Source organism: Schistocerca piceifrons, chromosome 2 (assembly GCF_021461385.2).
Source record: "Schistocerca piceifrons isolate TAMUIC-IGC-003096 chromosome 2, iqSchPice1.1, whole genome shotgun sequence".
Lineage (NCBI taxonomy): Eukaryota > Metazoa > Arthropoda > Insecta > Orthoptera > Acrididae > Schistocerca > Schistocerca piceifrons.
This window is the reverse complement of record NC_060139.1, coordinates 851,506,498-851,528,754: the sequence shown is the minus strand read 5'-3', so window position 1 is coordinate 851,528,754 and position 22,257 is coordinate 851,506,498. Positions and strand designations below refer to the sequence as shown.

Genomic DNA, 22,257 nt, shown 5'->3' with positions numbered 1-22,257 from the left:
TGAGTCCACCGTTAGATGCAAATCGATGTAATTTTGGAACACACTTGGTTCAATGATCAATTAAAAATTGTAAAAGAAAGGCAGGTGAAAAATGGCGCTGCAATAATAAAAGAGTGACTTCAAGAAAATTACCTTATAATTCCTCTTCACGTAAATAAAAGATTCCATTACACTTCCTCCTTCTCAGATCAATTACATTACATAATCATCTTATTTAAACACGTCGATAAATTGATACTTTACATTTGAAACATAACATTACGACTGCTTCCTCACTTTAACACCTACGCGCACACCAAAGATGTAACCTAACGCTGCGATACAGCTAACAACATCGCTGTTCGCTCACATCTCACTTGTAACAGCTCGAGAGCAAAGGTATGACGTTATTGTACAATCGATTAATACTCAAATGACACCATCAACGGCTGCCGCTCCTGCAGTGTTGTATACTCCCATTCGAGGTGATCGACGGACTGCAATTGAACACATTGCTGCTTAACGGGACGTCTGTTGATAAGGCTGACGCACTCGTCCTCCCTCAACTTAGGAAACTGAAGAAACAACTTCAGCATGTTACTCTCCACAAAAAGCAAACGAATTTCTTCTCCATGACAACGCAAGGCCCCACACACATCTGGGCACCCGACAGGAGCTCACAGAACTTCTTTGGAGTGTTTTACAAACGTCACAAATGACATATAATTTAGTTAAAACTTAATAGCTACTTGAAACATACTGGGTAAATCACTTACAACTGACACCGCAAATATTGCGCAAATGGAAAGTGCAATTGCTATGCGGTTTTGCAAGTGGTTCAAATGGCTCTGAGCACTATGCGACTTAACTTCTGAGGTCATCAGTCGCCTAGAACTTAGAACTAATTAAACCTAACTAACCTAAGGACATCACACACATCCATGCCCGAGGCAGGATTCGAACCTGCGACCGTAGCGGTCGCTCGGCTCCAGACTGTAGCGCCTAGAACCGCACGGCCACTGAGAGGTTTTCACACAGTGGGTTCGTAGTCGGTGTCTTGCATTGTTAGCCCATAAACAGATCAAATAATACTTAGAAAGTGTATTTCTCGTGCAAACATACACTTTTTAAAATGGAACGATGCCTGTTGACATTAATAATCTAAAAGTAGGGTAAATCAGAATGTCGGTGGTGTTTGTTACAGGATTCTAGTGCGGGTCGTTTATTAGATATCGTATTGCGAAAAGTTTCTACTCCGACACTTGTTTGTGCCATTCGACCGACGTATTTGCTAGGTACGGCGTTGTTATGTTTGCTTATAGTGTGCTTGTGTGTTCCTTGAGTGCACTGCGACTTGCTAGGCAGTGTATGACAGTCCAAATGGTAGTCGTGAGTGGACGATGGGATTTACCAGTACAGAAAAAGTCGGTCTATGGAGAGTGCAGGAACAAAGCATTTCGTTGTTGTACGGTGTATGTGGCAAGATGCCGCACCCAAGACACGTCAACCATCTCGCCAATTATTTATCAGCCTCCTCAACCGCTTACGTCAAAGTGATAGTGTAACACCTTGACAACGTACCAGAAGGAAACAAGTGACGATAGAAGAGGAGGACATTGATGTTCTTGCTGCTATTGCAGTATTGCAGTTTATCCACACGTTACCTCCCGTGCAATCGCACGAGGAAGTGGCATGTGTCAAGCAAGTGTCGTATGCATTCGCCATCGACGTGGAAGCAATTATGAGAATCGTCTTAACTTCTGTGGATGGGCATTTAGACAGAATACTTCATATGTATCACGTATCTTGTTTGGTGACGAAGCCACATTCACTAGTCTTGGACATATGAACTGCCGAAACATGCACTATTGGACTGTTAACAACCCCTACTCGCTTCGTCAGGTGGAACGTCAGCGTCCATGGAATGTAAACGTGTGGTGTGGGATAGCGAACCATCAGGTCAAAGGCCCGTTTTTTATAGTCCGAAAATTGAACGGACACAAGTATCGCAGCTTCCAAACAGACCATTTTCCACGGTTGCTAGAATACTTTCATTTGCAGACCACGAGGAACAAGTTGTACCAACATAATGGCTCTCAAGCCTGTAGTGCACGAAGCACTACAGCATATGTTCACGAACTATTTCCAAATCGTTGGAATAGACGCAGAGGACCTATACCTTGGCCGGCCCGTTCTCCGGATTTGACGCTGTCGATTTTTTTCTGTGGGAGTAAGTTGAAGGACGCTGTCTGCAAGGACGTACCAACTACACCCGATGCTATGCAACACGCGTTACTGCAACCTGCTCGGACATCTCCATTCCAGACTGGAAGCGTGTTTGGTCAATACCGGCGAACGTTTTGAACACAACATGTGAAGGTCAGTTGTATTGTTACTAGTCAAAATTCACATAACTTGTCTGTGCACTTGCTTTATTCTTTAATGTATGCTACCGCATGTATTGTACATATGTCGGTGTGGAAACTTTTCGAAATACGATACCACGCAAAAGACTCATACTAGAATTCTGCAACAAATACCACTGACATTCTAATTTATTCTAGTTTTAGTTTTTTAATGTCAATAGGCATCGTTCCATTTAGAAAAGTGTATGTTTGCATAAAAATATACTGTCTAAGTACCATTGCGGTCTGTTAATTGGCTAACAATACGAGCCCCTGATTACCAATCCGTTCTGTGAAAACCGCATGTCAATAGCACTGGTAACTGCAGCTTTTGATATCATTGTAGCTTATTCAGTGAAGATAAGTCTGCATGTCCACATGTCGACCTCGTCAAGCGAGCATACTCTTTCATCCTGCTTCGTTTTAGTTACGCCATCGAAATGCCTTATTTGCTTTTGTAGAACGTAAAATGGACGAGCCTACGATAGCACAGGAACTTGTGTTTCGAGAAATATGACTATGTGTACTGCATGTGTGAACATACGTTGTTACAAGCAAATGTTTAGCTTTTTGTCAAATGATATCTGATGTACAACTCCCGTGAAAATGCTGACCACAATCGTCTGTTACAATGTATTGTTTACTCACCTACTTGTCCGACGAACACATGACGGCGTTTTATTACATTAACTGAATTTTCCGTCGATGCTTGATAGAACATGACAGACAACAACATTAAACAGGAAAGACTTTTGTGATGTTATGCAAAATATTACTTCTATGCTTAAATGGCTTTCAGCTTATTAGGCCATGGTCTGGTGACAACTGAATGTCGCGAAAACGGACAAAATGTCGTGTGAGGCAAGTATATATCGATCGTACAGATTTAACAGAGCGCCAGAAAAGTGTTTCCCGTATAATGTTGATTTTCGTTCGCTTCCATGGTCATTGAACGCTAAATGTCAGTGAATAAGTTTTCCTGTCTTCTCTTTGTGTACACAGCGTAGTGGGACACGTGCCGCCAGTTAGCAGCTTCGCAGCGATGTACACGGCGAGCAAGCACGCCGTCAAGACGCTTCTCGAAGGCCTGCGGAAGGACCTGGTCGCCAAGAAGAGCAAGATCCGCGTTGGGGTGAGTCCACAGTCCCAAACAGCTGGCGACAGTGATATCTGAGCGTATAATGTTATGTACATGGAAAGTTACTTAGCACCACAAATTTTTGATGCAGTCGAGACTATGAAGGACGATCGGAATTAGCTGGCAAATAATTTTTTCTCGGAGTGTCAGATTTTACTCTACGCAAAAGTTCTTGAGTAATGTCAACTATTTAAACATATCCACACTTGTTTATTGAAAACTTGGTGATGTTGCCGAGGTATTTCTAAAGAAACACTGGACAATAATGTTGACGGGCAGTTCAAAGAAGGGAGCAGGTCAAAGTGCGAAGGTATAGCTAGCATCGGCATTTTAGTTGAGAATAATCGTAGCTCTGTTGCGAAAGAAGCAGAGCACTGAAGCAGAAATCTTTAAGGTAGCGGTACTGAAGGTTAGCTGTAGCAGGAGATAAGTTGAAGCAGAGAACCTAACTATGTACAGACAAGATAGATTAAATTCAGTTGGCCGGCCGGAGTGGCCGAGCGGTTCTAGGCGCTACAGTCTGGAACCGCGCGACCGCTACGGTCGCAGGTTCGAATCCTGCCTGGGGCATGGATGTGTGTGATGTCTTTAGGTTAGTTAGGTTTAAGTAGTTCTAAGTTCTAGGTGACTAATGACCACAGCAGTTAAGTCCAATAGTGCTCAGAGCCATATGAACCAATTTGAAATTCAGTTGGTAGCGGAGCGTTTGGGCTGTTAGGAGCAATTTTCCAGAGTGGAACTAAAACAAGTACTTTCTTCCAGTTGTTATAATAGTATAAATAAATAAATTAATAATTAGTTCATTTTACCGTCAATGCGATTCAGATAGTATACTTGCTGGAAGGTTCGAGATAAATTGAGTCTCGTTTCGAAGATGTACCCGCTTCCTACAATTATAGTAGGTGGAGACTTCAATATGCCCTCGATGTGTTGGCGAAAATACATGTTTAAAGTCGATGATAGGCAGAAAGCGTCCCAAAACACTGAAAAATATTTTCAGCAATCAGGTATCCAGTTCGAGTGCAAATGGTTGCGATAACATACTCGACCTCCGAGCGCCTAACATTCCTGAGCATACTGAGAGCTTCGTTGCAGCGAGACTGAATACCACAACAAGCAAATTCACAAAAAATCAAAGTACACGGGGTGGACACAAGTATGGCAACATTAAAAGCACATGACCACTGGCATTCAAAACAGCTTCCAGTCGTCTCGGAAAGGATACGTACAGGTCCTCTGTGTTTTTCAAGGCAGTCTTATATCATGCTTCGTGCGAAACAGTGGCAAGCTCAGGCAATGATGATGAAGGTGGATAGCGATCACACACCGTCTCCAAACTAGACGACAAAGGCCCAATAATATTCATCCTAACGCTTACGAAAACATTCCTGGACGATACAAGCTGTTTGAACAGGAGGGGAGGGGGAACGAACTCATAAGCCAAAATGAGCACATAATCTTTGGCAGTATGCGACCTTGCAGAGCATCCATGGATCCCACGTTGTACTACGATACGGCTGCCCAATTCATTACTAAACCCTTGCCAACTTTCACTCTTGAGACGTAAAGTAGGCCATAAGTTCAAAACAGTGCGCAACAAGACTCTTCCAAACAAGTGAATTTCTGCCAGTGCTCCATAGTCCAGGTTTTACGTCCTCGGAACCAGGTTTACCTGTAGCAGATATTTGCGTCACTGATGAGTAGTTTTGAAATTCCAGTTCGCTCGCAGGTCCCAGCTTCTGCGGCTGTTTTGTTTTGGTGCTGACAGTGTTCGAAAGTGCGACATTCAATTCTGCAGCTGTCGACCTCTTATTTTTCGTCACAGTCTTTTTCAATGACCGTATGTCACTATCACTCAACACGTACTTTTATCTGCAGTGTGACTTAGCGGATGATGTTTTTCCGCTTTCCCTGTATGAGCTGTAAAAATCTGCGATATGGTGCCTCTTAAAACACCAAACATTTCGGACGCCATGGTTACCGAAGTATGCATTTTACCAGCACCAACCATCTGCCCACGTTTGAATTCATATAGCTCCACCATAATGCACTCACAACTACAAAGAACACTATTCTGACCACGACTGAAATGAGGACATTTCACAGGTGCCGTACGTGATCAAATACAACAGCACCACCTGCAGGCTTGGGTGGCATTTGCATTTATCTACAGGCATGCATTTCTCCCCGTATTACCATATTTTTGTCCGACCTCTGTATATATTTTTAAAAATGCAGAAAAAAATTTGCTTGATGTCTTCCTAAGAGAAACTCACCATTCCTTCCACGTACGTCAAATTGTGACCAGTGGCGATGGCGGAAATTGAGAGTCTTATACCAAGTAAATTAATAAAAACCGAACAGATTTCCCAAGTTACAGAAAAAAAGGTCAGGAACACTGCTGCAGGAACAACGAAAAAATAAGCTACATTTAAAACAACGTATGATCTCTAAGACTGGTTGTAGTTTACAGATTCTCGAAACTTAGTGTCAAGTAGCGAGGTGATTTCAATAGATTCCACAAAGAAACTGTCTCGAAATCTGGCAGAAAATCCAAAGGGGTTCTGACCGTATGTGAAGTAGACCAGTGCAAGGTACGATTAGTGCCCTCATTGCACGTTACCGATGATAGCGCACTGAAGAGGATCTACTGAACACGGTTTTCCGAAATCCTTTAGTCAAAAATGATGTATAAATATTGCAGAATTCGAATCTAGATCAGCTGCGAATATGCATCATCTGAAAATAGATAGAGTCGACCTAGTGGAGCAACTTAAATCCCTCAATAAAAGGAAACCCTATGTTCCTTGTTATATAACAATTAGGGCCCCATCAGAGTTATCTGATGAAATAGCTTCAATTTTAGCAATTATGTACCACATCTCACTCGACAAAAGATCCCGAAGAGTGGAAAGTTGCCAATACATAAGTAGAAAACTAAAAGCAATCCGCTGAATTATAGACATATGCCACGGTATTACATGCTGTTAATACCGAGAACTGTGTAGGTGCACAAGTCGTCCTGCATGGTCCATCAGTGTTCTGTGGTGGGGTCCTGAACTTTACCCTTAGCAACAATGATACCCTGCAGCATGGTAACGGATGGGTAACCGTAGGGCTAGAAAGTTTTAACAGCAGGGACGTCATCGTTTATCGGACATTTCACATCGCGGAGGTCTACAATAGAGATATGGGTAAATCATATTTCCTGTCATTCATGCCTTTAGTTCTCAGGACCAGAAACCATAGTAAAATAAATGAATCTGAATCTGTGTCAGTGTGGGTTAAAGGTGCTGACAATTGTAAAAAAATTAAACCTTACCCATTATTATAGAAATTAAATAAATTCTTTCCTTTCCTTAAACCCTGTCAAAAATAATACACCAAACAAAACAAAAAAATAATTAAGAAAGCTATTGCATCAGCCACATGAGAGATACTGTGTGTGAGCGTTGACCTTGATCGTTACGCAACCACTTATCTCTCCGTGTTTACAAACATGACAAGCCAAAAAGAGACGCTCTGAATTATAGACATCAATCTGTATTAGGATTCTGGAACATACAACGTTCAAACATTACGAAATTACCAAAGAAATCCGCCTGTTCACACATAACCAGGACGGATTCAGGAAATAACGTTCTCGTGAAACATATCTGGCTCTTTATTCACTGCGGCATGGGCACGGATCTCTAGTCAGTCCATATTTCTAGATTTCCAAAAGGTTTTTGAAACAGTTCCTCCTAAGCGACTTCTGCCAAAATTCAGGCCTATGCACTATCATCTCAGTTACGCGAGTAAATTCGTGATTTCCTGTCATAAAGATCGGAGTGATGGTGGTGGTGGTGGTTAGTGTTTAACGTCCCGTCGACAACGAGGTCATTAGAGACGGAGCGCAAGCTCGGGTTAGGGAAGGAGTGGGAAGGAAATCGGCCGTGCCCTTTCAAAGGAACCATCCCGGCATTTGCCTGAAACGATTTAGGGAAATCACGGAAAACCTAAATCAGGATGGCTGGAGACGGGATTGAACCGTCGTCCGCCCGAATGCGAGTCCAGTGTGCTAACCACTGCGCCACCTCGCTCGGTGATCGGAGTGATATCTGTGGTCAGTTAAAGAAGCGTCTTAAGCCCTATTCTTAATCTTTATAAACAATTAACTGGGAAAAGTGGCAGTTGACCACAAATCAACAGACAGTGTGAGGTCCTCCAAATCACTGCTAAAAAAAGTCAGTTAAATTTACTCGATAAATTACACAAATTTAAATATTCTCCGTTCAACTAAAATATCTAGGGATTACAGTTACGAACAACTTAAATGGGTACCATTAAAAAATTGTTGTGTGGGAAGCCAACCAGTGACTGTGATTTATCAACAAAATACGTATAGCGTCCTGTTCTCGAGTACCGCTGCGGGATCCTTGCTTCACAGGGTTAGCGGAGACATCGAAAAAGTTCAAAGAGGGCAGCTCGTTTTGTACCGTCGCGAAAAAGCGGAGAGAGTGTCACGAATGTGATAAGCGGTTTGGTGTGGTAATCACTGAGACCAAATTGTTTTCTTTGCGGCCAGATCTTTTCACGTAATCCCAGTCCCCAGCTTTATTCTCGAAATGGGTGGAAAATTTTGTTGATTCGCACCGACATAGGGAGAGATGATCATAATAATAAAATAAGAGAAATCTGAGTTCGCGCGGAAAGATTTAGATCTTCGCTCCCCCCACGTGATTTTAGACGGTGGAATACTAGAGAAATATTGTGTATGGGGTTGTGTGGGCCATCCGCCAAACACTTAAGCGTGAACTACATGGGATTTTCCAAATTGCAATGTGTACTTCCTGCCCAAAAAAATAAAAAAAATGTTAAGTATCCAGAAGACACTGTCGGATGTAAACATAAGTTCGTGTGCGTACACGCCGTCGGCGGTATGTAAATGATTAAGGGTTGCAATTCCCTGTGACTGGTAGATAGCCACTAGGATGCAGTAGCGTGTTCATGTTTCGTGTTGTTACCAGGCCTGTTAGGACGTATAAAGAGACAGCGTTAGCGGCACCTGACAGATTTTGAAAGGGGCCTCATTGTGGCTCTCCATTTCGACAGCTTGTCGGATTGTGCGATATCCAGGTTAGTGGGAAAATCGGGAGTGACAATGGCCCCATGTAGGACTGCATGAGAACGTGAGGCAGGCCCGCTCGTCATCGAGATTCCGGTCGAATGCGCCTGATCACTAACGCTGTCTCTTTATACGTCCTAACAGGCCTGGTAACAACACGAAACATGAACATGCTACTGCATCCTAGTGGCTATCTACCAGTCACAGGGAATTGCAACCCTTAATCATTCACATACCGCCGACGGCGTGTACGCACACGAACTTATGTTTACATCCGACAGTGTCTTCTGGATATTTAACATTTTTTTAAATTTTTTTGTAGAATTTTAGAACATGTTTTTTGCTCGAGTATCATGTCGTTTTTGGAAACCCAGAATCTACTATGTAGGAATCAACATGGAATCCGGAAACAGCGATCGTGTGAGACCCAACTCGCTTTATTTGTTCATGAGACCCAGAAAATATTAGATACAGGCTCCCAGGTAGATGCTATTTTTCTTGACTTCCGGAAGGCGTTCGATACAGTTCCGCACTGTCGCCTGATAAACAAAGTAAGAGCCTACGGAATATCAGACCAGCTGTGTGGCTGGATTGAAGAGTTTTTAGCAAACAGAACACAGCATGTTGTTATCAATGGAGAGACGTCTACAGACGTTAAAGTAACCTCTGGCGTGCCACAGGGGAGTGTTATGGGACCATTGCTTTTCACAATATATATAAATGACCTAGTAGATAGTGTCGGAAGTTCCATGCGGCTTTTCGCGGATGATGCTGTAGTATACAGAGAAGTTGCAGCATTAGAAAATTGTAGCGAAATGCAGGAAGGTCTGCAGCGGATAGGAACTTGGTGCAGGGAGTGGCAACTGTCCCTTAACATAGACAAATGTAATGTATTGCGAATACATAGAAAGAAGGATCCTTTATTGTATGATTATATGATAGCGGAACAAACACTGGTAGCAGTTACTTCTGTAAAATATCTGGGAGTATGCGTGTGGAACGATTTGAAGTGGAATGATCATATAAAATTAATTGTTGGTAAGGCGCGTACCAGGTTGAGATTCATTGGGAGAGTGCTTAGAAAATGTAGTCCATCAACAAAGGAGGTGGCTTACAAAACACTCGTTCGACCTATACTTGAGTATTGCTCATCAGTGTGGGATCCGTACCAGATCGGTTTGACGGAGGAGATAGAGAAGATCCAAAGAAGAGCGGCGCGTTTCGTCACAGGGTTATTTGGTAACCGTGATTGCGTTACGGAGATGTTTAGCAAATTCAAGTGGCAGACTTTGCAACAGAGGCGCTCTGCATCGCGGTGTAGATTGCTCGCCAGGTTTCGAGACGGTGCGTTTCTGGATGAGGTATCGAATATATTGCTTCCCCCTACTTATACCTCACGAGGAGATCACGAATGTAACATTAGAGAGATTCGAGCGCGTACGGAGGCTTTCAGACAGTCGTTCTTCCCGCGAACCATACGCGAGTGGAACAGGAAAGGGAGGTAATGACAGTGGCACGTAAAGTGCCCTCCGCCACACACCGTTGGGTGGCTTGCGGAGTATAAATGTAAATGTAAATGTAAATCACCGATGGAGGATCGCCATAATTTGCACCAACAACACAATAACCTCTTCATATGGACCCTTCACATCGCTCCCTCCTATCGGAGAATAAATGATGGACACTCTGCAGTATTCTGCGTCATCTTGCACTATTAGTCGGAGAATAGCAGCAACCTCATTATGGAATTACCGTCCCATGTATAGACCGCCGTCAATAGACCTACACAGACGGCTGCGTTTGGAGTGGGTCTGTGACAGGAATCAACAACCGCTGGTGAATAGTGTCGCATGGTCTTCAGAGATGAATCGTGGTTCTGGACTACCCTGGATGACCAAATCGGCGATTATGGCAGGACTCTGGGGAGAGGCCCCAGTAATCCACAGTTTTGTAGAGGCACAAGAGTGTTACTCCTGACTTCATCGTGTGGAGAGCCATCGGTTATGAGTAAGGATCATAGCTAGTAATGACTGAGGGAACTCTGACGTCACTGCAGTCCATCACGGAGATCCTGCATCTGCACATGTCTATAGACGGAGGTAATATTTTTGAAGTTGAGGGCTTTATCATTCTTTAGTGGTAAAGATAATCTGCATTTTCTGTAGCGTACAGAGTTCATCATAATATTTTTCTGGTTTTAGTCGTAGAAACGCCAAGCGGTCCACCCAGTAATTAAGAGTGTTTTTTCTGAAAATTAACACTGGCTTCAATTATAAACAACTCGACTCATCCAGGGTCACTAGTACCTTATCAAGCCTAAAGCAGCAGGTGTACAGCAAGGTCCACTGAGGCACTGAGGTTGCCAGTAGCGACTGATTCTGTCCACACCAACAAACATCACAATGAGAGGCTGTGCGGCTTTTCTTTAATAATGGATGTCACCCAAGTGTCTAGCGTCACGCTGCACAGTGGCTGACGAAGCGTGGCCATGGCTCAGGGCTACAGAGGATAGGCGGCGCACCCCAGACCCGGGTTCAGGAACTCTCGGCTCTACAAAGCTGCCCAATACCAAGATCGGGTCGAGTTACCTGTGGTGCTCGCCATTTGATACTAACCAAGAGTCACGTGCTGTGACGGGTTGTAACGCTCTGAATTTCTGTAACTGCAAGATCTGAAACTCTTTGCAAGAAAAAGCTGAAAATATTTACATGTCTACGCACAGAAGCACTTGTACCTGCTTTCTTCTTCCGTGGCGCCTAAATATAGTTGAAAGGTGAAATACGGCGAGTCGACAAAAGTGATGGAATAGCGATTTGCAGATGTATAGCCGGCTGCGGTGGTCTAGCGGTTCTAGGCGCTCAGTCCGGAACCGCGCGACTGCTACGGTCGCAGGTTCGAATCCTGCCTCGGGCATGGATGTGTGTGATGTCCTTAGGTTAGTTAGGTTTAAGTAGTTCTAAGTTCTAGGGGACTGATGACCACAGATGTTAAGTCCCATAGTGCTCAGAGCCATTTGAACCATTTTTTGCACATGTATGCAGATGACGGTAGTATGCTGTACACAAGGGATTAAAGCTCAGTGCATTGACGAAGCTGTCATCTGTACGCTAGTGATTCATGTGAAAAAGTTTCCGATGGGACTATGGCAGCATACCATGTAAATATACCAGAAAAATCCTTGTCAGGGATGTTGTTCTGCTCACCCGACACACTGACTTAAATGTCAGTTACGCCGTCAAAGCGTCGACCGTTCCTGTGAATTTCTGCACTCTGTCGTTTCGCGGTAGGTTCGTATTGACAACACCAAGTTCTGTCACCCGTAATGATTTTTTCAGAAAAAATAATGTCAGCGTTTTACATTTCAATCAATTCTGGAAAACGTCTTGCATGTACTTGATTTGGAGATGTTGCTCCATTACTATTTGTGACACAACACCATAGACACAATACTCCAATCTGCCCGCTACTTAACATCGCCTGCTCACAACTAATTTGTCTAATGCGTCTGTTGTTTACAGTTGTTAGTTGAAGATGACACCGCAGTTAATGCGCTGACGTTGCTTCTACTCTCGGAATAAAATCAGCCTCGTAACTTTTCGGACGGAAAGCATGTGAAGTATTATTCCACATAAATATCTGGCAATGACCACGACAGGAAGTGCAGAAAAATTAGAGCCCAGTGGAGGGTTACCGGGAGCCATCTTCCAATGCACCATTCGCGAATTTATCAGGGAAGGGTAGAAACGAAAGTGGTACCAAAAGTATCCTTTGTCACAAACCATAACGTTGTTTGTGGAGTACAGATGTAGATATGGAAGTAGATTATGGTGGATTTGATGGAATACTTGGATCAACTGTGCGGTAAACTGAACTCCCCTTTCTGTAGTAACACATGTCTGATGCCCTGAATATTATAAGTGTCGATGTTACGTCGACGTACGACCACGACTGACAATGATATTTAATTATAGTTTACTGGAAAATAGCTGCTGTATCTGTTTAGTTTGTAGTTAAACAGTCTTTTTCCACACTAATTATTTAGATCAAAAATATTTTCTCCTTCAACAGGAAGTTTCTCCGGGAATCGTGAGGACTGAGTTTCTGTTCAATATGACGTCGATTACACCCGCTGTTTACGACACAGTACCCTGTCTGGAGTCTGAAGACGTGGCGGAGGCTGTTGTCTACATGCTGTCCCAACACCCTCGAGTCCAGGTAAGGTAGTGCAGCCCTTGAATTTTACTTTAGGTTTCGAATACTTTTTCCCCACCATTTGAGATGCTATGGATCGTGAAGAAACATTTGCTAGTAAGCTTATAATACCATCGTGGGTAGCTCTTTGTTTCACTGTATGGTTTATACCATCTGCCTGATCCTGCTTTCCCTTGCCTTAAACCGGCCGCTGTGGCCGAGCGGTTCAAGGCGCCCGCTACGGTCGCAAGTTCGAATCCTGCCTCGGGCATGGATGTGTGTGATGTCCTTGAGTTACTTAGGTTTAAGTACTTTCTAAGTCTAGGTGACTGATGACCTCAGATGTTGAGTTCCATAGTGCTTAGAGCCATTTCAACCTTGCCTGAATTGTAGAGTAACGTTTCTAGTAAATCAGATCCGAGGATGTTCCATTCAAATTACTGTCATAATGGAGATGCGCAATACGCTATGACTGGTTGTACGTTTTTTGCACGATCAGTAGTAATTCTGGAAAGAACAAAAATTAAGTTTGATTCTCTCCTAGTTTTTTAAATTCTAGCTAAATTTCTTTATTCTGACAGTGGGCCTTTATTTCAGTATACATTACATTTCTAACACGCATCTCTGAATACACTTTAATTAGGAAGTATGCTTAGCAATCACTTTCTTTTTACCCTTTGGTAAGTGAAATCCCTAAACACAGAGTGGGGTAGGACAAGAAAAGCATGGAAGGGCGAACTCAGAATAGCAGTGTCACTTTAACCATCACATAATATCATGAATAAATAAATACAATAACCACAAATAATTATGACTGACAAGGTAAGGTTAATTACTTGATTACAGCAATAATCGGCTTTGAAGTTACAAAAACAGTGCTAGAGGAAATATAAAACAATAATTTTTTTAAAGAAAACTACTTTCCTTATAAAACGGAAGCTGCTCGAAGGACAACATCAAAGATACTTTTAAGACAATTTAAAGAAAGGTCACTTGAAGCGTTCAAAGGATTTTCAGCTTTTTTAAAACTGAAACAGGCCCTTAACACACAAGTCGGCAAACATACAGCTAAAATCAGCTTAAAATCTACTGAAAATCAAGTACCAAAACAGAAAAATAGATCAAGGTTGTCCACAAGTAGTGAGTAAGTAAAATCCCAGTTTAAGCTAAAACCAGTAATTACGGTTAAATGATTCGGAAATATTCACATAGCATAATAATCAAGACTTAAAAAAAACTTTGCTACCTCAAATTCATAACATGGGCAATAGAAGCACATTCCAAGGGAGATGTACAGCTTCAAGTAAAACTTTAAATAAGTCTCCATAGACCAGAACTTTAAGTGATATACCCAGTACTTAATTTAAAATTTATTAGCAGGTAGCGCGAATGAGGGAACTAAGGCAATCACGGATGCCCCTCAGAGGCAGCCAATAAACATCAAGGCGTTGCGTAACTGTAACACGCAACCACGGCCACTAGAGAACCAGCCACGAAGCTCAGAAGATAAATTACGGCTGTTAACAAACATCACGTAGGTGAAACGTAGGCCAAACAAAGAAGTTAAGGAAATATTAATGGTAACCATCTCGAGAAATGGTCAACATAAGGCCTTTTAATATTATCCGAATTTCAAAAATTTATCTCTAAGCAAATTTATAAAATATTAAGAATAGATATTAGTGGCGAGGGTAATGCGTCTTGAATAATTTAGTTGTATACAATTTGATACAAGAAAATTTAGTAACTGCTTAGAGAATGTGACAGTAATTTAGCCAAACGACATGGCAAGTAACCTTGGGTGAAGCAAACAGTTATGTAAGGAAAATGACAAGCTTACCTCTATGAGGTGGTCCTTAATAATTAGATCTTACAAGCTATGCTTGATTCTGTGGTATTTAGACAAGGAAATCTGCAACACAATTTTACCACATACATTAATAACAGGTAATTTCTGTTAAAGCAAACAATATATGAAATAAGAGATTGAATGCAAAATGCTTAAAACAACTTAAGATCAGAATATGACCCACAAAACTTTTGCCACAGCTTATTGACAAAATACTTTTACCATATCAATGGTAAAATCTAACATTGAGGTTAACCACGGAATCTAGCCTTTCACACTGCGTGTAGCCAACACAAATACACTACAATGAAGCTGTCAGTGGTACACAGAAATCACACTCACAATTGTATACATAGCAAAATATTCGACTGATCAGACATATAATCTGAAGCAAGAGAGCGTTAGCTCAAATAAATACGCTCAAACAAATGTTCAGGCAAGCAATCAACAGCAGAGAATAGAGATGGGCGTAGGAGAATTTTGGTGGGGGTGGGATGGGGGGGGGGGAGAGGGAGTCAGCGAGTGAGCCGACTAGAGGACATAAAGGGCCGAGTTCTGGACATAGTGGGTCAGTTGGCCGTTATCTCCGTTTATGTCAACACTTGGTGTAACTGGTGGAGTTGGAGTTACAACAATGAGTTGAGTAGATGTCCTTCAGTCCGCGACCGCTGATTTGTCCAGCTTTGATATTCCATGCTGTGCAGGACTGGGTGCTGGGAGGTGCACTGGACGTTTGCAGGATTATCAAATATCTGCCACATCGTCCGTTTATGATTGTGTAAAACTTCCAACGTTTCGGCCACTATTGCTAGTGGCTCTCATCAGGGTGTTTCTTTTTTTCTCCGGCAGTCATTAGGAAGCAAGTAGACGTAGACAGCGCTGCGTGACAACTGCTGCCCATTTCCCATCCGTCTATTTCCACCAGGGGGAAGCAATAAAGCAAACATCAATGAAGAAGGACTACTTCCATCAACGAAAAGAAATAATGAAAATACCAATAAATGACGTCTAATGCCCCTCCTCCTCATCCTCAGTAGCCTGTCAGATTTCGATAACAGCCTCTTCCCTTAGTATGTAAGAACCAAACTTTTACTTGAGGAATGCCACTTGCAGTAGTGACCGAAATGTCGCAAGTTTTACGCAGTGACGGTGCGGTCACAGGTCCACAAGGAATTTATTTATTCAATTAGCTGCTTTATTCTGCAATATAATTAAATAATTCATCTTAGATATCCGATCATACACACAGTTCGTGGCTCTCAATAGCAAACTAGAAAATTAATTCAAATAATATTCTGGACAAAAAGCGACAATCATTTTCAAAAGGAAACTGTATTACAGGGTGCTGTAACCTCTAAGCTCCATCACTTACAAAAAAAAGCAGCATGCGGAGGAGCCTGACTGTCAAATAACTGATATTCTACATCGATAACATTTTTCAAAAGTAAACAGTGCACGTGGCTTGGCAAGAAAATAATGAAATTTCGACAATTAAAAAGAAACCCTTAGAAAAATAGTTCTGTTGCTAGTATTGAATAGTCCCTGGAGTCATCTAGATAAACTTGAGATCGACTGCGAGTTCTCGTGAACGTCATCCGGTGACTAACGTTCAGAGTGTGTTCATCAACACTTCACAGGTCCATGCCCCTGCTTGGGACATTCTGGCACACAAAGCACAGTGTACACACTCTTTCCTACTCTGTTAACTGCATAGCTAAATTAGTCTTTGTAGACTATACCCGATGCATTTGTTTCGCAAATTTCTCTCGTCAGCTACTTTTCTCCATGAATAAACAGTACAATTGTGAGTGTGACATTTACAACCGACAGTGCGGAATGCCAATAATCTTGCAATGGAGTCCTATGTAAACACCATATTGACAATAAATATTATTTTTCACATCAACACTTATCCTGCTTGTACCTAATATTGTCTGGAGTGTAGCCTAGTGTGGAAGTGAAACGTGAACGATAAACCATTCATAGAAGAGAAACGAGTTTTTTTTTTTTTTAATTTGTGATGCTGCAGAAGAATCCTGAAGTTCAGATGAGTAGATCAAATATGTAATGAAGACATACTGGACCGAAATGGGAAAAGAGAAATTTATGGAACATTTTGACTAAAATAAGGGATCAGTTGATAGGATACTACCTGAAACATCAGGGAACTGTAAGTTTGGTAACTAAAGAGAGTGTGTGTGTGTGTGTGTGTGTGTGTGTGTGTGTGTGTGTGTGAGTGTGTGTGTGGGTGGGTGGGTGCATGATGGACTGGAAAGCTGGAAAGGGGGGGGGGGGAGTTAAAATTGTTGAGAGGCGCCAAGATTTGACTACAGTAAACAGGTTCAAATGGATATCAGTTGCAGCACTTACGCAGAGAGGAAGAGGCTTGCACAGACCAGACTAACGTGAGAGCTGCATCAGTCATCGAACTGAAGATCATAACAATGTTATCTTCAGTGCTCTGAACGAGACTTATTTGGTTAAGCGACTTTAATTGGTGCAGTGACTAAAATCACGACTGAATCTCTAAATAGCAGATCAAATCACCACTTTCTACATGTATGTCGACATAGCTTACATTCAAGTTGAGTTTTAGGTCATGACTCGAATCTGCGTTATTACCTTGCATCGATAACTGATTCATATACTATAAGGTTGGTGCACGACGTCGTAGAGTTTTTACATAAGTTTAAAAAACACAACAGATAGACATAACAAAGACTTCACTCATCAATAATGTATTTTCCTTCACTATTTACATCACTCTCCTAACGATGGGGTAATTTTTCTATTCAGCAACTGTAGAAATCACGTGGTTTTGAGCCGAAGAACTCGTCAAGCCATGTTCGGAGCGTATATTCATCCGGAAAAGAAGTTCCTTGAAAGTTGTTTGATAGAGAACGGAAAAGGTGAAAAATGTGAAGGCGCAAGAACAGGTGAAAAAGGTGGGCGCGGAATGACTTCTCCAACCAACTTCTGTACAGTAAACAGACTACGGGCAGGCATTATCGTGGACTAACAACACTTTAAACAGTCTTCCTGGTCTTTGGCCTTGGATTGCTTCCGCAAGAGTTTTCTGTTTTTGACAATAAATGCCAGTAGTTATGGATACACCTCGGGGAAGCAATCGTATGACCTTTTCTGGGTCTACTCTGGTCTATGTACGAAGAGTTGCTGCTTTGTTTGAGCAATCATTCCTTCCTTTTCCTTACGTTAGCATAGCGACACCATTTCTCGTCGTCAGTAACGACGCAGATAGGAATGGTCGGTGTTGTTCGCAAGCCAGTTACTGACGAGCACGCAGAGATGCACATATAGCCACCCGCTGATTTTCGTAATTTTGGCTTATAGCATACATTACCCATACACCAGAATTTTGAGCCTTCCCACTGAATGCAAATGTCGGGCGATGAAAGAATGATAACAGTTCATCACGTTTGCCAGTTCTCGAGTACACTGTCGTGGATCATTGTCGATTAATGCGTTTAGGTCTTGCTGAACGTAGAGAGTCACTGACGTCGAATGATCCTCCTTAAATGGGAAAACCATTTTCTTGCCCTGCTCTGTCGAGTGGCATAATCTCCAACTACGGCGCAAATGTTTGTGATAGCCTCCGGTGCTGTCACCATCTTTTGAAATCAAACACAAAAATATGTCGGAAATGTTCCTATTTCTCTACTTGGCACTCCATTTTGTAGCATCCACAACACCACTAAGTATGTCCAGTTGACGATGACAATGTGTAAACTGATGCAGCTACAGTGAACTACAAATAATATATGACAGTTGATGAATAAACCGACAGCAACCGAAATACTGACGTGCAAAACCAACGTTGGCACCGCTTATAGATCTTAGGCGACGATTCGGGAAATAGTTTGTACCAGTAAACCCGCGATACTGTAAAGAATAGAACTCCCATATATAAAACAGCTTCAAACGTCTGATTGCTTTAGAAAATGAGTCAGAGTGTTAAATATTCTGCGTTAAGGATGTAAACGAGAAAATATTCACAAAAGCTTTGAAATTATACGTCTAAAGTTTGTCGGAAATCATTAAGTAATCACATTATGAAAGATAGATGAGTATAATCTGAGTAATTTATAAAAGCATCACAATGTTCACACGTAATATCTCCCGAGTTATGTGTCGTACAGTGACATAATTTTGCAAGTACTTTCAGCAGTATATGGAGGTAATGTGTGCAACACATGTTATCAATAGAATTTGTAGCAAAGAAGTAATAAATTAAAATATCGTGCATGATGCTGAAGTTTTACTGCACGAACAACGAAGATATTGTAAGGAATAAACTTGTTTTATTTCATCATTTTGTGAGGGCTTGGGTGTCAGCGAGGAAGACTTACATTAAGATATGAAGTTATGTACGTATAAAGTTTGTTGTACTCTCATTCTCAAATATTGGATAAATACATTCTAACGAGAAGAATACGACAAGTCCCCTAACCTGATTTTCCAGGAACTCCGCTCAGTGGAAGAGGAGTGAAAATAAACGAATATGTGTCTGGGCTTATTCGTAGATACTCGACTGTTTCTGAGAAAACAAAGGTCAGAATTTCCAGGTTCTTTATGTACCTTGTAGCGAGTAAATGGTTCAACCAAAACTGTGGCATAGTGGCTAGATTCCCGGCTTCAAAACCCGATATTTATTTTTGTTTTTCATTATTTTACTAATGTCCGTAGATTATTACCACTCTAATGTTTTCCTGTGCATATTGAAATAATATTGTCCTTTTTCGTCTACTAGTTGCATGTTTGGCGAATGGATTTTAAGAAAATTTAAAAATAAAAGTAACAAATGAATGAGGAATTATTTCAAATTCTTCTCGTGGAGATTTCTGTTGTGTATCCTGATTCATAAAACGCCAATTTTCGGTAAAGTGTTGTGTCATGTCTCGTTTGCCGCAAAATTATTTCCAACATGTGAAATCCGGCTGTTTCTATGATCGGTATCATCCAAGGGAATGCACCAAATCTTCCTGAAAAATATGGATAAGAATAAAACATAATAATGATCATAATAATGAAATATCAGAATATCAGAATTTAAAAAGGTTATAACCTCTGAAAATACCATACACTCTTATATTAACGTATGAAACAGTGAAACCATGTTGTAATTTTACAGTTAATATGACGCCATTGTATCGCCTAACCTGATTAGAAACATTCGTATGGGGTAACCTTCTATATGGGGAAATAAATGAAAAAGAAAGAAAAAAGAAAAAAAGAAAACAATAACCGGTTTCGAGCACGGGGCGAAAAAATTAGAGGCCCCAACGCTGCTCACAGGGCCACCATTTCGGCTGAGAACATCGCGCGATGTAAAGCATCTAAATTACGTAGAAATCTTTGACCGTCGTTTACTCAGTGAAGACCAAGGAACTACGGATAAATCGAGACACGTTTTCGTTTACTTTGACTCCTCTTCCACTGAACGAAGTTTCTGGGAAATCGGGATATCGCACTTGCCGTGTTCTCCTCGTAAGTAATAGGCGCACCGCGAGTTACGCTGCCTTATGATTTCTTCTGTTTCCACCTACAGTACTTGTCTTACTGTGTTAAACCTTTAACATTAAATTATAGCTCCCAACGTGTAGATTGTGACAGCATATTTATTTTTAAATTCAGTTAATAATTTTATGAAATACTGAAAATCAAATTTTTATTGCCACTGGAATCCGTTCGATAGGCAAGCTGTAACTGTACCCGCACCGTGTTAGTCGCTCAGTGAACAGTAAATGGCGCTTTGGCTAGGTAAGCCAGCCTGTGACAAACGATAAATTGTAAGCTCCGGAGTTTGGTCATCAGTTGGTTCTAGGATTTTCCTGTGTGACTTCTTTAACCCAAGATTTGTTAATGATAAAAATGCCAACTTACAGGATGGTTCAGATTCAGTGTTGCTTTGCAGATCCTCCTATATCTCAGTGGGTAGAGCCAGTTGCTAAGTCAAAAGGACAATGCATACCACACCTAGTAAAGTATTGGATGTTCAAACTGATCTTCAGGTTCAGGATATCTTTATTTTTAGTGCCCTTAAAATCTTTGTAATAGCCTTGTGACTATCTAAGTAGAACGTTATTTGTTTCAGGTACACGAGGTCATTGTCCACCCTACTGGAAGTTCGCTGTGACGACGATATGTATCTCGTCAAACAAACCAGCTGTTATATTTTACATTTATTTGCATGTAATACATGTAACCTAATTCAACTTTCGAACTAAAAATTTGTTTCTTTATTAATCTCTTACATCTGTATTACACTGTAAAAGATCTTTGTCAAATATGTTTTGCAAAAGACGTATCATAAAATTTTTGCTGGTGTACTCCGGCACATTTAATGTATCTCTTACAAAAATTTTAACTTAGACCTAGCTTTTGTAAAACGTTTGTCAAAGAAATTACGCAGTGTAATACGGGCCTTACTGAAACGCTATTTTCTTTATCCATGTAATTTAATTGCATATGTGTCTTAAACGGAATTATTTTACTAATTTGCATTTTACTAATTCACTGACATTTTTGGGTCACTGTCCGTATTCAAAAAGACATACAAGGACAAAACATCAGATAAACTGTTATGCTTGTATTAGAAAACATGAAATGACATGAAAAAATCAACATAAAGTATCTTGCCAAGATTGTTAATACGACGTAAGTGTAAACTGAAAAGTATAGGTGAAGTGGCCATAGGCCATCTTGATAAGACAGTATAAAAGGAACTAAAGTGGGAGAAAAACAATGGCAATTACAAGTTCAGACATACCATTAAATAGACTGATACAAAGTATCTTCTCAGTGTTGTTGGTACAAATACTATGCGCAAATTTAAACGATTGGGCAAACAGTATGCCGTAATGAAACGATTTTGACACCACAGTTCGAATGCTGGATAGAACTGCAGATCACATGATCTGTTGGTAATGTAAAGACTTGGTGCATCTTTGACACACTGATGTGCTACAAATTTCCGGAGGCTACGTCGTATAGATAATGGTGGATACATTAAATGAATGATGAAGACGAACATGAAACCATTACTGCAACAATTATTGTGTTATAGCAATATAAATCCCATAGGTCTAATGTGTAATTGTTAACTTTTGAGAAGAACCAGGAACACTCACAATCACATGAACATCCCAGCATTATCAGATTACGTACGTATATTAGGTTTATACCTTACACAAAGCAGTTTTGGGACAACGCCATCTATAAACTTAGTAATTGAACCATTCAAATCATGCGGCAAATATCAATTTACAAGCAATAACTACCATTCCATAGATACTTTTGATGGAATTTATTTCCCTAAATGAAGTAAAGCACAAAAAGCCCGTGGCCCAAAGAATGATAAAAATGCGGCAAAATTTTTTTTGCATTATCTAACAATGATACCCATCAGTGGGTTTACTGGAAGGTCGCACTTACACGGTATGGAAATTACAATCATGTATTATTTTAACATGAAGAGAGAGGAGACTGAGAAATAAAGTTTCAAACCCAAAACCCACAACGGCAGCAGAATTATTACTTTTAGAGGTGTAGGTGTGGTGAAGAGGGGGGA

General features: G+C 41.1%; 1 protein-coding gene across 1 annotated transcript in view; it reads left to right on the top strand.

Moving 5' to 3' along the window:
* The window catches only part of LOC124777370 (dehydrogenase/reductase SDR family member 11-like), a 47,489-nt gene extending 26,556 nt beyond the window's left edge, over nt 1–20,933 (top strand). Inside the window, exons 4-6 of the mRNA XM_047252753.1 lie at nt 3,387–3,516; nt 12,698–12,844; nt 20,782–20,933. Of these exons, the coding sequence (XP_047108709.1) occupies nt 3,387–3,516; nt 12,698–12,844; nt 20,782–20,823 (319 nt within the window). The 3' untranslated portion in view covers nt 20,824–20,933. The remainder of the gene's footprint in view (nt 1–3,386; nt 3,517–12,697; nt 12,845–20,781) is intronic.
* Nucleotides 20,934–22,257: the final 1,324 nt, after the last annotated feature.